General features: G+C 36.2%; 1 protein-coding gene across 2 annotated transcripts in view; it reads left to right on the top strand.

The window, feature by feature from the left end:
* Nucleotides 1-1,337: 1,337 nt before the first annotated feature.
* LOC125655130 (tripartite motif-containing protein 55-like) overlaps nt 1,338-17,913 on the top strand; it is a 32,931-nt gene continuing 16,355 nt past the window's right edge. Inside the window, exons 1-2 of one of the 2 annotated variants that reach the window (XM_056142974.1) lie at nt 1,338-1,457; nt 14,354-16,152. In XM_056142974.1, the coding sequence (XP_055998949.1) occupies nt 16,136-16,152 (17 nt within the window). In that variant the 5' untranslated portion in view covers nt 1,338-1,457; nt 14,354-16,135. The remainder of the gene's footprint in view (nt 1,458-14,353; nt 16,153-17,913) is intronic. The other variant, XM_056142976.1, reaches the window with a different exon arrangement.

The raw sequence follows: 17,913 nt of genomic DNA, 5'->3' as shown, positions 1-17,913 counted from the left end.
TGAATGGGAAGAAGAGAAACTTGAAGTTATGAATATTGACTCCATGAATTGAAGTAAGAGCGCCTACCCCTACCCCACGATTTGAAGTTTCCTGTAAAGACCTTGTGGTTGTTTGTTTTGGTACGGTGTCATATTCCACTTACAGCTGTTGAAATCTCGCATTTCATTGCTTTACACCGGTGTAGTCAATTTACACAAAGTATATTGAATCAAATGCAAATTCATGTAATGCAACTAAAGTGCACAACATATTATTGATGAATATGATTGCTAGTAAAATATCCTCCGTTATCTAGAATTATTATTATTATCATTCACAAAAATATGTTTTAATGTCCATTTATACGGAAATACATACATTTGACATGCCATACTTGAAAAATATTTCTTGATTTTGTGACTCCAAGTTGTTTTGATGATTGTTTAAAATTTCGATCTTTTCTCTTTTTCCATTTTTGTCTTTACATTTTAAACTCGTTTATAATTAAATGATTGCATAAAAAAGAAGGAGGGGGAAATCTGCAAAATGTCTGCCTCACTGAGAGAGAGAGAGAGAGAGAGAGAGAGAGAGAGAGAGAGTTGAGAGAGAGGTTAAATATATCGGTGCATTAGGCTAGCGAACGTGTGTCCTGTACAGGGTGTGGGTCCCCCCCCCCCCCCCCCCTGTACGCCTTTGCTCTTTAATAAATTATACGGAAAAGTGTAGCCTACTCTTTGGTCGGTGTAGACAAATCCAGCGCGCCCGCACGTGAGAAAAGCTCTCTAGGACAGATAGTTATAGTTTGTATTGTATTTTATTTTGTCTGTGATAGTCGGTTTAAGAGCTCTGTAGAGCTCATGTTATTTGTTGCTATTTGTATACAGTGTCGACTTTAAATAAAATTTACTTACTTACTTACTTACTTTTAGAAACGTTGTAGAAAAACGTTTTTACAAGAAAACTCTGATTATTTCAATCTTTAATTAATTTCTAATTGCACTGACTAATTATTCTAATCTTTGAAATTCGATGATTCAACTCACATTTTGTGTAAGGTAACATTCTTATCAGATGAAAACGTGATCGAATAAAACCAAAAAATGGAAGAATTAAATTAATTGACAAGAAAATTATGCATCTTTCAAATGTATTGTAAAAAGAAGAATGGGGTGGGGGTATTGATTTTGATTTATTTTCATAATATCAACATCATAACAGTACTAGGGGAATAGTAAAAATACATAATCCATATTCCAGGCACACATGAACAGAAACATAGGTATCCTACGACAAGAGAGGTAACTCTCAATTTCAGAATGACACCACAGCGCTCTTGTCTCCCTTTGTCATGTGACATACCAATCAAGACACGTCATTAAACATATATGGAAGTGCGATGAGACCTTACTAGAGAAGTGTACTGCTACAGGTAACGTTATGATTAATTACTGGAAGAATAACTTGTCATCCAAATTTCGTTTTTCTCCATGAATCTAATTATTTAGAAATAATGAGCAAACTTAACTAAGTTAAAACGAAAGTTGGAATCTGCTAATGCTAACTAGCTTTATCTCAGGCTCAACAATGGCGTGTAGACCTACTTAACAATGGCGTGCACATTTTGTTTCTTCATGTTTTACACTTGTAAGCTGAGCTGTCTTGGCTACTGGGAGTACAAGACCAACCGTCTGGTACAATGATTTATTACATATACCAGACTGTTAACAGGCACTGTTCATTGTAGTTTCTGTGGAAACGAGGGTGTTGTTTATATTCGGTCTTTCTATCCCCCTCGTTTCTGTCCAAGCCTTCAAAAAGTATGTGGGAAATCAGTCGCGCTTCGGTTTGAATTTATTTCAGCTTACATTTGATGTGAATCGTTCGAAAACTTACATAAATCAATTCATGAATGATTTTGCCGCAAGGGAATACAATTGAAACCATTCAATTCCACACGAAAGCAACGATAATCGTCGTCATTTCAAACACAACAGCCTTTCGCTGTCAAATTCGCCTCCATGATAAACAATGACTTCAGCGCATGCGTCACCTCATTTTGTAAAACAGCTTGAGCCCCAAGAGGGGTGAAATCGCTCACAAATCTAACTTTTTCAGTTTATTTTTTCATCACACGCATCGTATTTTTGTGAATGGACATATTTTTCTGAATTTGAAAATACAGAAAACAATATAGATAAAAAGGAAGTTGCTACATAAATTATTCAAAGTGTTTGTTGAAATGAAAAATAGAAGAAAATGTACGTAATTTATATGTAATCGCAACTTCGATATTGTCTGAAATAAGTGTGCATATTGTTTTTGCTGTGCTGTTTGTTTTCAAAATGTCATTGTTGTAACAAACAAAATAAAAAAGAAAAAAAAGAAAAAGAAAAAAAGAAATAATAATTAAAAAAAAAAGAAAGAAAAAAGATAAACAGAAGTCTTGAAATGTATGGGATTAAATATTGTTTTGATTGATCTCGACCATAATATCAGGCGCGAACATAGATTTTCAAAGAGGATTAATCAGAGGATCTGTTGACTGTTGTTAATAGCATGGTATGTGTTTTGTACAGTGTACATATTTTTTTATCGTATGCTTGCAGTTTTATAAGTTAGTTACCGATTAAAACATCCTTTAAAACAGAATTAGATATGACTAACGTTTATATTGACAATATTCATTGATAAATGTTTAATATCTGACAAAAACTTAATTCACTTAGTCTTCATCAACACCCCCTCCCCCTTAAAACAAAATTTTATTATGTTGAAAATAATAATCAGTGTACATGAATATGGATGTCGGATCGCATAAACTTGCAGGAGTTTCGACCCCCCCCCCCCCCCCCATAAATATTAATTAAGTTTTGATCCAGCATTGATGATCTGTCATTTTCCCTAAAAGAGTTCAATTGATTATTTCGAATGCATGTGAATGAATCTCTTTGTTAGATGATTAATGTCCAGCTGGATGTTGGGGTAATCGTTCATTAATGACACTAAAACTCCAAAAAGTCTCTCCTTGCCCATTGTGGAACGTAAAGTACATCTTTACAAGTAAATGTTGAACTGAAAAGGACCTTTCTGGTTTGCAATTGGTAATGGGTAAGGTGTAGCCGATGAAGAATTATAATTTCTACTGGTTGGAAAATATCTTTATTGAATTCCGACAAGCATTCCACTTGGTATCAACTAAATCTACGACTGACCATTTCTGTTTCCAAGCGCTGACCTCGTATTGGAGAGACGTGGACGATCAAAAGTCATTTCCCCGCATAAATAAACTCTCTCTCTCTCCCACTCCAAAATCAAAAGGAGAATTGCAGCCCGTGGACCCCCCCCCCCCCCCCCCCCTGTCGAGATCCGCCAACAAATGTTAGGTGGACTGAAATTAATAACCTTCATTGATTTGCAGTTTAACAGTCTGTATAAACAGATAAAGTTCTTCTGTCACTGGTTTGTTGTTCTGTCATAGATTTGTTGTTTTTCAATTCATGGTATGAAATTCCCTATAAGAAGATACACGCCCCCCCCCCCCCCCCCCCCCCCCCCCCCCCCCCCCCCTAAAAAAAGAAGGTATAATGAATAAATATAATAATAACAAATATGAAAATAGAAATGAATGAATATAAAGGGGCGATAGACACATGAGATGCGGTTCCTTAAATGATATTTAATCCCATTTCAGGAATGCAGTACACACTACCCACTTTGCACGTTTGAGTGGCCTTTTTTAAATATTTTTTATTCCCAATTACATTTTTTTAATTATTTTGTTTCCAGTAATTCATTATTTTCATATTCAGAAGAATAAGTCCATTCACAGATATGAAATGCAATGTGTGTGATGAGAAATAAACTGGAAAAGGTTAGATTTGTGTGCGATTTACTAATAGTAACTCATTTCACCCCTCTTGGGCCTCAAGCTGTTTTACAAAATGAGGTGACGCATGCGCTGAAGTCATTGTTTATCATGGAGGCGAATTTGACAGCGAAGGGCTGTTGTGTTTGAAATGACGACGATTATCGTTGCTTTCGTGTGGAATTGAATGGTTTCAATTGTATTCCCTTGCGGCAAAATCATTCATGAATTGATTTATGTAAGTTTTCGAACGATTCACATCAAATGTAAACTGAAATAAATTCAAACCGAAGCGCGACTGATTTCCCACATACTTTTTGAAGGCTTGGACAGAAACGAGGGGATAGAAAGACCGAATATAAATAACTCCCTCGTTTTCACAGAAACTATGTCCATTGGTGCCCCCTGTAAATCTGTAATCAGGTCAACAAATCATGCTTTCAAAAACAAAATTCACATAGTGCTATTATTCTTATTTATTAGCTCACCTGAGATGAAAGCTCAAGTGAGCTATTCTGATCGCCTGTTGTCCGTCGTCTCTCTGTAAACTTTTTACATTTTCGACTTCTTCTCCAGAACCACTGGGCCAATTTCAACCGATATTGGCCAAAACATCCTTGGGTGAAGGGCTTTCAAGTTTTCAAATGAAGGGCCATGTCCCATTCAAAGGGAAGATAATCACAAAAATCAGTATTTCTTATATAATTATAGATGTGTGCAGTGCAGAAGTGTAAACTCTGACAGTATTAGTACTTCTGAATGAGTGTTATTTACTTTCATTGTTATAATTAATTGCTTGTTAACCTGTACACGCCCCCAAGGGCCCTTGATTGGTGAATAAACATAACTATGATGATATGTCATCAATGGTCGAAAGACGAGAACTTTTTAGCTCACCTGAGCCAAAGGCTCAAACCAAATACAAGTAGCTAGCCCTTTTCTCATTGAAGGTCAATTGTCTGTAGGCGCGAACTTTTCACATTTTGAATTTCATCTTGTTTTTCAAAACCACTGGGGCAATTTTAACCAAACTTGGCACAAATCAACCTTGGGTAAAGAGGATCAACTTTCTTCAAATGAAGGCCCATGCTCCTTTCAAATGGGAGATAATCACAAAAATGCAAAAATAGGGTGGGATATTTAAAGATCTTCTTCTCAATAACCACTGAGCCAGAAAAACTGAAATTTACATGAAATATTCCTGACATACTGGAGGTTCTTGTTTGTGAAAATCATGACCCTCGGGGTAAGGGCAGGGCAACAATAAGGTACCACAGTTTTACTTGCAAATATCTATAGAAAGTCTTTAAAAATCTTCTTCCCAAGAACCACTGGGCCATAAGAGTGGAGATTTACCTGGAATTTTCCTGGTATAAAGTAGATTCAAGTTTGTTCAGATAATGGCCCCCGGGGGTATGATGGGGCCACAATAGGGTATCAAATTTTACATACAAATATATAGGGACCATGTTCTCAAGAACCACTGAGCCAGAAAGTTTATATTTATACCCCCCGCAACAAGTTGTGGGGGGGGTATACTGGAATCGGGTTGTCCGTCTGTCCGTCCGTCCGTCCGTCCGTCTGTAGACGCAATGGTTTCCGGACTCTAAAGCATTATCCTTTCCACCTACCGTCACCATATCATACATATGGACTACCCATGGGATGAAGATGTTCCCTATCGATTTTGGGGTCAAAAGGTCAAGCGCACTGGACATCGAAGAAGCAATATGGTTTCCGGGCTCTAAAGCGTTATCCTTTCCACCTACAGTCACCATATCATACATATGGACTACCCATGGGATGAAGATGTTCCCTATCGATTTTGGGGTCAAAAGGTCAAAGGTCATGCGCACTGGACATCGAAGTAGCAATATGGTTCGGTTTGTCATGCCATTTGTTTTTTACACTCAGAAAAGAGGTAGTTTATACTTATTACCAACACCCTTTGGGAGATTGGGGTAAGCGGGGGGCATTCTTAGTGAGCATTGCTCACAGTACCTCTTGTTACATGACAGCTTCCTGATGTAGTGCAGATTGGAGTTTGTTAAAACCATGGTCCTGGGGGGTAGGGGGGCACTATAGGGGATAAATGTTTTACATACAAGGGAAAATCTTTAAAAATCTTCTCAAGAACCATTGGGCTAGAGAAGGTTTCATTTACATGAAAGCTTCCTGACATATTGCAGATCAGGTTTGTAAAAATCATGGCCCCCGGGGGTAGGGTTGGGCCACAATAGGGAATCAAAGTTTGACATGCATATATATAGGAAAAACTTTTGTAAATCTTCCCAAGAACCACTGGGCCAAAAATGTTTCTATTTACATGAAACAGTCTTCACGAAAAACTTTGTGAAGCACAGGCCCTTCGGACTTTCCAGTATAATAATTTTGCAAGCCCGAACAATATTTTACATGCCCAAATGTTTTTTCTAATTTGACCACTTGTCATTTGCCAGGTGCTGCATGCTGATTCTACACTATAGATACATGCATGTTGAATTGTTTTACTGTAGGAAAATACATATCAAGATGACCATAGTTAGAGAACAACTGACATTAAAATAATACATCTGATTTTATTTTTCAACATATTAATCTCGCAGATACATCAGCAACTCATGTTCTACTTTGTTTTGTATACACAAAACATTTTGTTTTCTCCAGAATCAAATCTTAGCCAAGGCCTACCCTCGGTCTAATGGTGCATGAATTTTCGTTGTCTTTTCTTTTCGTACGACCGTTTTTTTATTTGGATCTGATGGTTGTGATTGTGAAATACACTTGGGAGGTTTGGAATTTCCCAGACGAGCCCCCTCCCTATACTTCAGAAAAGGCAGCATGGTTGATGGTTTTACGATGCCAAATGTGACTGCTAGTCATGACAAAGTTTGAGTCAATCTCGCGCTTTATTTGTAATATATACAGAACATATATAAGAAAACATTTACAGGCCCGCTGGACTCCTGGGTTAAATATTCTTAGAAGCCCGATCCCACTGGCATCGGGCCACCGGTTAACATCGAAGACTGCATGAAAGCTTCCTGACATAGTACAGATTCAAGTTTGTAAAAAGCATGGCCCCCGGGGGTAGGTTTGGGTCACTATAGAAATCAAAATTTTACATGCGAATATGTAGGGAAAATCTTTAGATATGGACCAAGGCGAGCAATGTGGCCCATAGGACTCTTGTTTATTTTTTGCTGTTTGGTTTATTTTCAAATATGTTTGGACTTTCACAGAGACGAAGACTACATAGGAGAATAATTCAGCCAGATAATTTTTTCTAATGTTTACATTATTTTTTATTTGAAGATGCATCTATACTTGATGTTTCCCCATTGGTGCAAACATATTACACATTTATCTCACAGGGCTCGAAATTAACATATGCCCGTCAGTCTGTGACTGGTTAAAAGTCTGGCGGACTGACTAACATTTGTTTCAGTCAGTCCGATGGGACTGGTTAATTTTCTAAAGCATGATTTTGGAAAATATACTTATGAAATTTTATACACACATTTGGCATGCTTCGATCTGTAGATATAACAGACGAATCGGATTGGTAAATAGAAATCCCCTATTTAAGTGAAACAATATTGTCTGAGTTCAATTCATTCTAATAACATTAACAAAATATATATGTTTAATTATTTCTGGAAAACTGTTGGACTGGTAAATTTTTCTGCGGACTGGTTGAAATTATACCCCATCAGTCCGGCTGGCCTGGAGACTTCAAAAGTAAGCTTCAAGCCCTGAATTCTCAGAGAGGGCAAACAGACACAAGCAATACGTGTTTATATATTGCACCGCTGATTAAAGTATCAAAAGCAAACAAATCAAGTTCAAATTGTGGGCTGCCTCCCACAAATAGCAAGCCCCAAAAGCATCATATCAAATTCAACATCAATTAGGGATGACCTTGACCCTGGGATATGCAGAAGTCAAGGTCGAGATTCAAACACATCAAACAAACATGGCCTTAAGCCTGAGAGGAGCAGAAATCAAGGCCGAATTTTCAAATCAAATGTCATATTTTTCACATGTACATAATAAGCCGCTTGTTGGGCAATGTGCTCATCCGTCACACCAAAGTAATTGTTTCTGTATCAGCCGCACTGACATTTATTTGGGAGAGTGTAACCTGAAAGATAAAAGAAGCACAAGCAGTATCCTGGTTTCAGAAGAAAAAGCAAAGACAACAGAACAATTTAGGGTGGGTGGGTTTGGGTTTTGAAAATTCAGATATTAAATACAAATTCTTGTGAAATAGGAGAACACCAACCTGTGTGTAGCAGTTATAAATGGAAAAGGTTGATTTAATCCGAGGCACTTAATTTACATATGCGCAAGGGAAGTAATTGGAGAGCAATGGAAGACGACTCAAATGGTTTGCAGCCTTCGATAACAGCATTTTATGTGAACATGCGTATCACATAGATGCCAAATTATTACTGAACCTATCCAATTGAAAAAAATGTGTGAATTTTAATTTTGAAGGTTTTGCAGGGACTATATTTTGTGGCGAAAGGATTGATTAATCAAAACGTTCTAAATCTGCATGACATTACAGTTTGTCTTTCATCCAATATATCTTCTATTTCTCTACTCTTAAAGACGTATTTCCCCGATTATTAAAAAAGTTCAAATTAATTTACTTGAAATTTTGTATAAAAATCCAATAATTTCGCCAATAATTTAAAAATGTTGTCTCAAACTCCCACTTTTTTTAGTTCCATTTTAAATGCTATGAGAAGACCTTGAAAAGCGTGAAATTTTATAAATTGACATTACTCCTAATATGCCCTTTTAAACTCTCAAATTTGATGTCATGAATGTTTTCGAATATCAGGTGCAAAAAGGTCATTATTTATTTCCATTACCAGTATTAAACTTTTTCTATTTATAGTGTTAGAAGACATGATTATGTATCTATTTTAATTAATGATTGATTTGTGTTGCTTATCATATGTTGTGTTGACAACAACAGACAAATCAATTTTAATTGAATAAAGAGGTATAGCGCTTTTGGCGACTCAGAAAACTAAAAGGAAAACACCGGTTTCTAATAATAGACTGGCATGTTATGTTTAAATACAAGTCCATCATTTAACTGCTGTAGTTTAGCATTACTGACTTTTATATGAGTCGTTCTTTGATTAATAAACCATGTTCCTATGTGGAATGATGAACGGTACAATATTTTCAAAGGTGCATTCATATCACACAACAACCCTTTTACCCATTACTTAGCTCACTGTCTTTTTCTGCAGCACCTTTAATAGATTTCATCAGTTTATTTCCCTTCGGTTGATAATTCGAGTGTTTAGCTTTGCCTAACTATCATATCACAGTTGCTACATGAGTTTTCAGTCCCCTACCGACGAAGTTGAAGGGGGCTTTAGGTTCGCGCTCCGTGCGTCTGTTCGTCTGTCCAGTTTTCCGCACTTTTTTCTCTGTTCTTGCAGATATTTATTATGCCTCCTTCAAAGAAGAGGGGCATATTGGTTTACACCTGTCGGTTGGTCGGTCGGTAGATCACATGTTGTCCGCTCAATATCTTGAAAACCATTCACTTGATGATAATGATATTTCATCTGTGGGTTGGTAATGAGTAGAAGAGGACCCCTACTGTTTTTCATTTCAAAAGGTCAAAGGTCAAGGGTCAATCTACTCTGGACATGGGGATATAATGTCCGCTCAATATCTTGAGAACCCTTTGCTTGAAAGACATCAACCTTTGCACACTGGTACATCCTAAGGAGTAGATGACCCCTATTGATTTTGAGGTCATTGTCAAAAGTCAAGGGTCAAACTGGGCAAAGGAATATACTGACCATTCAATGTCTAGAGAACCCTTTGCTTGACAGACATCAAACTTGGTACACCAGTACATCTTCAAAAGAAGATGACCCCTATTGATTTTGAGGTCACATGGTCAAAGGTCAGGGTCAAACTAGACATGGGAATATACTGTCTGCTCAGTATCTTGAGAACCCTTTGCTTGACAGACATCAAACTTGGTACCCTGATTCGCCTTCAGGAGAAAATGACCCATATTGATTTTGAGGTCACATGGTCAAGGGTCACACTGGACACAGGAATATACTGTCCGCACAATATCTTGAGAACCCTTTTTTTGACAGACATCAAACTTGGTACACTGGTACATCTTCAGGAGAAAATGACCCCTATTGATTTTGAGGTCACATGTTTAAAGGTCAAAGATCAAACTGGACTTTGGAATATACTCTGCTCAGTATCTTGAGAACCCTTTTCTTGACAGACATCAAATTTGGTACACTGGTACGTCTTCAGGAGAAGATCACCCCTATTGATTTTGAGGTCACATGGTCAAAGGTCAAGGGTCAAACTAGACATAGGAATATACTGTCCATTCAATATCTTGAGAACCCTTTGCTTGACAGACATCAAACTTTGTACACTGGTACATCTTCAGGAGAAGAGTACTCCTATTGATTTTGAGGTCACATAGTCAAAGATCAAGGGTCAAACTGGGCAAAGGAATATACTGTGTGCACAATATCTTGAGAACCCTCTGCTTGATAGACATCAAACTTGGTACACTGGTACATCTTCAGGAGAAAATGACCCCTATTGATTTTGAGGTCACATGTTTAAAGGTCATGGGTCAAACTGGGCATTGGAATATACTGTCTGTTCAATATCTTGAGAACCCTTTGCTTGACAGACATCAAATTTGGTACACTGGTACATCTTCAGGAGATCCAGATGACCCATATTAATTTTGAGGTCAAAAGTCAATAGTTGAACTGGACATAGTAATATATTGTCTCCTATATTTTAAGAATTATTTGCTTGATTGACACCAAACTTGTTACACTGGTACAGCATAAGGAGTAGATGACCCGAATTCACCCGATCCTTTTGATTTTTAGGTCACATTGTCAATTCACTCTTGACATAGGAAGATAATGTCTGCTCAATATTTTGAATTGATGATACTACTATCAATTAAATGATGTGTGTGTATAACGCTTTTCAATTATGCACCATGGGGGGCATATGTGTTTTACAAACATCTCTTGTTTGATATTTGATATTTTGCTCTGCCATACCAAGTTACAGATTAAGTTCCATCTTTTTCTCGGTCCGTTGATTTTTCACATAGTTATGGCCCTTGGACTTAGAAAAATAACATGAATTATTAGTTTTCCGGAGTTTTATGTTGTGCTTGCAGATATTCATTTGATATTTGGTACATTGCTTTGTCATAACAAGTTAGAGATCAAGTTTGAATTTGGTCCCGGTCCATTGATTTTTCACTTAGTTGTGGCCCTTGGACTTAGAAAAATAGCATGGAATATCTGTTGTCCGGACTTTTTTTTGGTTGTGCTTGCAGGTATTCATTTGATATTTGGTACATTGCTTTGCCATAACAAGTTAAAGATTAAGTTTGAATTTGGTCCCGGTCCATTGATTTTTCACTTAGTTATGGCCCTTGGACTTAGAAAAATAGCATGGATTATCAGTTGTCCGGACTTTTTTTTTGGTTGTGCTTGCAGATATTCATTTGATATTTGGTACATTGCTTTGCCATAACAAGTTACAGATCAAGTTCGAATTTTGTTTCGGTCCCTCGATTTCTCACCAAGTTATGGCCCTTGGATTTAGAAAAATAGCATGAATTATCAGTTTTCCAGACTTTTTTGTAATGATTGCAGATATTCATTTGATATTCATTACACCATGATGATTGCTTTGCCATAACAAGTTACAGATTGATTTTGAATTAGTTTTCTTGGTCTAGTCTTTGTACCTGAGTAGTAGTTGATTTCCAACCACTCCTATCCTGGTTTTCCAATCTTCCCTTTTACCATAACTTTAGTCTCGCAATGAACTTCGAATACTGTTGAGGTCCATTAATTTTTGCCTCCGGTAGGGAACTATGTATTACTCTCAAAATGCTTGTTTATATTTACTTTTGCGAAGTCAAACTGCATAACAGTTATTCTCTTCCCTTGACCTATTTTTACTTATTACATGCTATGCATTTGTGGCCCTTTTCTTGTAGTATTTGTTTAGCTTTTCGTCAGCCACATTGCTATTTGAAAATCCTGCGCATACAGGAGCAGATTAGTGTAAACAAATGGAACCACAGAGATCTCAGAATAAATTCCTTTTCTTTAAGTCGTAATTGCAAATATTGGAAGTTATGATGAAAATGACTAATATGTGTCTGTCCCCGAGGATACTTGTCGCTCGATATATGTTCCTTCATATGAGATTGATCACTGTTCGTTATCTTCACCTTGCATGTATAACATTTATATAAAACACACGCACACACACCACACACACAAGAAAACAACCCAAAAAATGTAAAGCAAAAAAAAAAAAGGTTGGGAAAACATTGGACTTGAACTCAGAATGTATGCTTTAAGGAAAGCTTTTACGTATTCGGTTTTAAATTTTAAACACCGACTAGAAAGTTCCAGTTATAACTTCTTTGTCTGATGTTCGTAGTCTACGAGAACTGTACGAGTCAAATTTGGCCTTCAAATGTGAATCTTCAGATATATTTACCATGAATTATTATATTGACAAGTCCTCACTAGCTCCAATGGTGCAAAGCAATATGATATCTACATTGATCTCTAAAAGGCTCAATATATAGCTTGCAATCTAAGCTTGAACAAGTTAAAAATCATACATAGGCGTGACCCTCACAGTGGAATTCAAACAGCTTTTAGTGAGTTTGTGTTTAGTTCAAAGAAACCCAGAATTATAAATCCTCAGAAAATCATCAGCAAAGTTGTTGAATATTTGAACTCTTCTTCACAAGTACTTTCAAGAAACAAAATTATTTGTACATGAGCTGTAGTTGCCAGAATCTACATATATGTTACACTATATTTATTTTTTCTATAAGTAGGAGATAGCATGTAGGTATTTTTATGTATGATATTATTGATAGCCAAAAAAAAAAAAAGAATAACACACACACCAAAATATTTTGAGAAAAAGGAAGGGGTCTAATTGTCTGGTAGGACAAAATTGTCAGTATGTTTTACATATGTATGTGTGTGTATATATGTATATATATATATGTGTGTGTGTATGTGTGTGTGTATATATTGTCATATTCTGTTAATCTTGATTTTAAGACTATATTTACTGTTACAATTTACTATTTTCAAAGTGTGCAAAGAATAATTGTAAAACTTAAATTTAAAAATGGGGGTTTCCGTATTCAAGAAACTATTTTGCAAACTATCTCTGGTCAACTATTGTAAAATATGGTTTTTTTTGTTAACCTTAGATATAATTCTAAATATTTTTAAAGAAAAACTGGCATGTAAACAATTTAGATTTTGAGTTTTTCAAAATTGCGATATTCTGTGATTTTTTTCTGAAGGATGTGAGCAGATTAAACAGCAATTGTGTATGTTTTCAATTGAATATCTTTAAAAATTCTCTCAGTAAATGAATAGCTATTGGTTTTGATATAGTATAGCTTAATATGATGTGCTTTGGTGCATATTTTTAATAAAACATGAGATCATGCATTCTTGTGTTAAAATTTGGCTTTTACATTTGGGGGTATATGTGCTCTGTAGCACATAGTATAAAAATAAACCCGCAAAGATATGTCTAATATGGGTTTTTTAGTTAGTTTATTAGTTGTTTAAATGAAAAAAATTTTGATTGACAGAAATTTCTAATAGTATTTATCTACCTTAAGTGTAAGATTACCGAGGACCTAAATCACTAGGCCACCCAGGCATGTAAGTTTAAAAGTTTCACGTTTGGCAGGCTACTAAATCTCGAGATAATTTTTGAGAACGATTTTTTCATATTTTAGCTATTTTCAACAAGAGGGCCACCTTAAACCTTTCCTCAATTGGACTTATATACAGTCATACTCAAGTAAAACAATTTCAGTGTTTTATCTCTGGTTCGCAGACATTTGCAACAGTTTGCAATTTTTTTAAGCCCATCACGTTCCATCTACTACATATTCTATATAATCACGGTGATGTATACGCTTATCAAATAAAGATACTATCAACATATAGATCTGTTTATTGCGTAATTTGGGTAACCACAATTATAAACTGACATTGTATAGTAGAATATTTGCAAAAAATTATATTCAAGAAAGAAGTATTTATGTAGGTGAAATTGCATACTAAGTGCGCTATACTTTTTATTTCAGTGTAAAAAGGTCATGTTTAAAACACTGTAGCTCAGTAACAAGTGTTGAAACCCCAGATTTTCTTTTTAATTTCCTAATTTTCCTTCAAATTGATGTTACAGTAGAAATAAAAAACACACTTCCAAAAAAAATAAAATGGCATTACTCGAAATCTCAGGCAAATCTCTTTAAAGGCAATTATAGATTGCTTTTATTTCATTTCAGTAATGTTATTTTTCAATTTACTTTAGACCTAAGTTATTATTCTGATTATATTTTTAAATCATAACAAAGTTGAAATTGGAAACCATCAACATCTTAACATCAGAATTAAAAACAGATGTACTGTGATTTCTGCCACGTCAACCTATGCATCGCCTGTATAGGAAAACACGTTGCTGATGACTATCAAAAACACATAGTGGTACCATTCCAAAACCGAAAATCTACCTTGATCTATCCAAAGTGTAGTACACATCAAAACAAAGTTTGTGAATTACTTTGTAAGGAATGTGACATGTCTGTCTGTTCCTTGTGTACTACTATATCTACAGATAAACACAAGGGCCATACATTTTCCATTCTTTCTGAAATCTACAACAACAAAAAAGCAGACATTATGAAAGATTCAGAGGAGATAGAAAACATTATTTTTCCAACATATGAAGAAATGGCCACTGATTTAGAAACTCAAATAACCAACTTGGATGGGGAATATGCAAAATTCAAGACAGTATTCACAAAACATGGAGAGAAATGGCACAAAGAAATTGACAATGTCATCAACAAAATGAAAAATGAAATAGAAGAGATGAAAATCAAACACCTGGAAATTCTGAAGAAACATTTGGATGAAATTAAGCAGATACAGTCCCTTATTGAGCAATCACTGATTACTCTGGGGAAAATGGAGGAATCCAATGAAGTGTCTGTGACCATGGAATACAGATCCCAAAACAAAGAATTCAGAAAACTTCCTCCCAAAGTCCGAGTCTCACTGCCTACATTTAGTCCAAACACGATAGACAGTGAACAGCTTTACAAGTCACTGGGATCTTTGATACCATTATCATTTACCACAGATAAAAATGGCTACACACTGAAGAAAGCAAAAACCTCACCCAAAGAACTCATGGATGAACCAGAGCTTGTCACTACAATAAATACTGGGTATGAAGGTCTCCGCAGTGTTACCTGTCTGAGTGAAGAAGAATTCTGGACAAGTGCAGAAGTCGGTGATATGAAATGCTTTAATGTTCAAGGTACAGTTATCAATACAATCAAAACAAAATCAGGGGGATGGCCACGTGATATAGCGGTGACAAGTGATGGGGATCTAGTGTACTCTGATAGTACAACAAATACTGTGAATAAAGTGAAGAGTGGACAGACAGAGGAGGTGATCAGACTACAGGGCTGGAGACCTGGCAATCTCTGTGTCACCTCCTCTGGTGATCTCCTGGTTACCATGTACAGTGATGATAAAACACAATCCAAAGTTGTCCGTTACTCAGGTTCCACAGAGAAACAAACAATCCAGTATGATGATGAGGGGAAGCCTCTATATTCAGGAAATAATACAATTAAATACATAAGTGAGAACAGAAACCTGGATATCTGTGTGGCAGACTCTGAATCTGGTGCAGTAGTGGTGGTCAACCAGGCCGGAAAACTCCGATTTAGATACACTGGTGACTTATCTAATGCTAAAACTGAAGCATTCAAACCCCGGGGAATCACAACAGACAGCCAGAGTCAGATCCTGACAGCAGACCGTGGTAACCACTGTATCCACATCCTGGACCAGAATGGACAGTTCCTCCGCTATATAGATAACTGTGATCTGAAGAATCCATTCGGTTTATGTGTGGACAAAAGTGACAACTTGTTTGTTGCTGAGTATTTTAGTGGAAATGTGAAGAAAATCAAATATTTACAATGAATACTATTGTTTATAGCCACGTTAGAGACTTCAAAGTATTGAGATAAATGGTTAAAACTTATTTCATCTGTCAGGATGTGTGGAGAATGATTCGGAGATTTCGAAATGTCAATTGTGGACACTCCACTCCAGACTTCACTCCCTGTCCCATCTCTGTAAATTATCTGGATGACAAATTATGTAATGTATGTTCACTTTCTAAAACACAACAAATAACAAATGTTACTGATAGCAGATCTTATTGGTATGTTATCTCACAAAACAAGTTGTATGATGGCATCATCCTATCATTCCTATCTTAGACATTTTTTATGGCCTGCCATGAATATGTCCGGGTCATGTAGTGTTTGTCATGTCCTTCCGTCACACTTTGCATTTAGCACTGTGTTTAGCTCAGTTTCAAAGAAACTATACAAGATGTTTTCATCAAACCTTACATTCGAATACATATTAGTATCATCTATTCAACTGCATCAATAATTTTGACCTTCACCTTTCCTGTGACCTTGACTTTACTTTTTCATATTTGATGTTTAGCTCAATTATAGCGATGCGACGAGCTTGCTCCAATGATTACGCAATTGAGTCATGTGGTTTCCTCTTCATCAGGTGAAAAATGATGGGGATTACCCATAATGCCTCCGGAAAAATGTCGCCGTCACTGCGTTATACTTCATTGACAACCCCCGTAGATAAAACAAATAAATAGTTTGGAAAGTACCACACATGATTTTAAATTCCAAACAAGCTTTCCCATACCTTCGTACGTTTTGTTGTGGATAATTGATTGGTTTGAAAGAAAATAAATATCACAGCTAATGATGACGTCACAATGCACTGTTTACATCAACCGCGTTATATTTCCCGCGTTAAATGAAATGCCTAAAGTCGTGTTGTAAGATATCATGGGTCTTCGCTCGTCTCAACGGTCACATTGTATACATATTAAAGCAACTATTCAAGTATTGACATTATTTTTATGAAAACTCTTACACTGATGCATATTAGTGGTAAAAATTCAACTGTGGTATTATTTTGTGACCTTCACCTTCCTTGTGACCTTGATATCACTAGTTCCTATTTTAGTGGTTAGGTCAAAGCAGCTATTAACAATATTTTTATGAAAACTTTTACACTGATACATATTAGTGGTAGCTATTCACTGTGGTATTATGTTGTGATCTTGACCTCCCTATGACCTTAACCTCACTATTTCCTATCTTGGTGTTTAGCTCAGTTTCAAAGCAATTAATGAAGATTTTTTTCGTCCCTTTCTTAATATGGCCAGGGCATATAGTAGAGCAGCAGATTTACAAGTCAAATTTTAATTATACCCCACGCAAACAAGTTGCGAAGGGTGTAATGTTTATGAACCGTCCGTCATCCCTTTTTTTGTTAGCGCAACTCCTTTGAGACCGCTCAACAGAATTTTGTGAAACTTTGTAGTAAATAAGGACACACTGTGTAGATGTGAATATTCCCAGCAAATTCTGATTCAATAATTTTTCTGGCAGTTATGCCATGCCCCTATTGAACTTAGAATTTCGAACTCGTTCCTCTGACACCGGCATCGCCGCTCAACAGAATTTCATGAAACTTTGTAGCTAATAAGGACACACTGTGTAGATGTGCACACATATATTCCCAGGAAATTCTGATTCAATAATTTTTCTGGCAGTTATGCCCTTTTGAACTTAAACACAACTCAGATTTACCTATATAAAGGCTAGCACCACACCAGACTAAGTTCACTAAAGGTTTAAACCCTGATACTAACACAACAAAGTGTATTCCCTATTGTGAAAGCACTGCATTTCTCTTCTAATTCATGATATGGTGAATGAAAAAAGTGTGTAAAATTTTCTGTCTCTATTGAAAAGCTATACAGTTTTTTACATGAAGATATTTCCCCTTCAATCGCACCTATGGTCATCCTTAATCTGCAT

The sequence above is a fragment of the Ostrea edulis genome, chromosome 7, assembly GCF_947568905.1.
Source record: "Ostrea edulis chromosome 7, xbOstEdul1.1, whole genome shotgun sequence".
Taxonomy (NCBI): Eukaryota; Metazoa; Mollusca; class Bivalvia; order Ostreida; family Ostreidae; genus Ostrea; species Ostrea edulis.
This window is presented reverse-complemented; position numbering and strand designations above follow the sequence as displayed.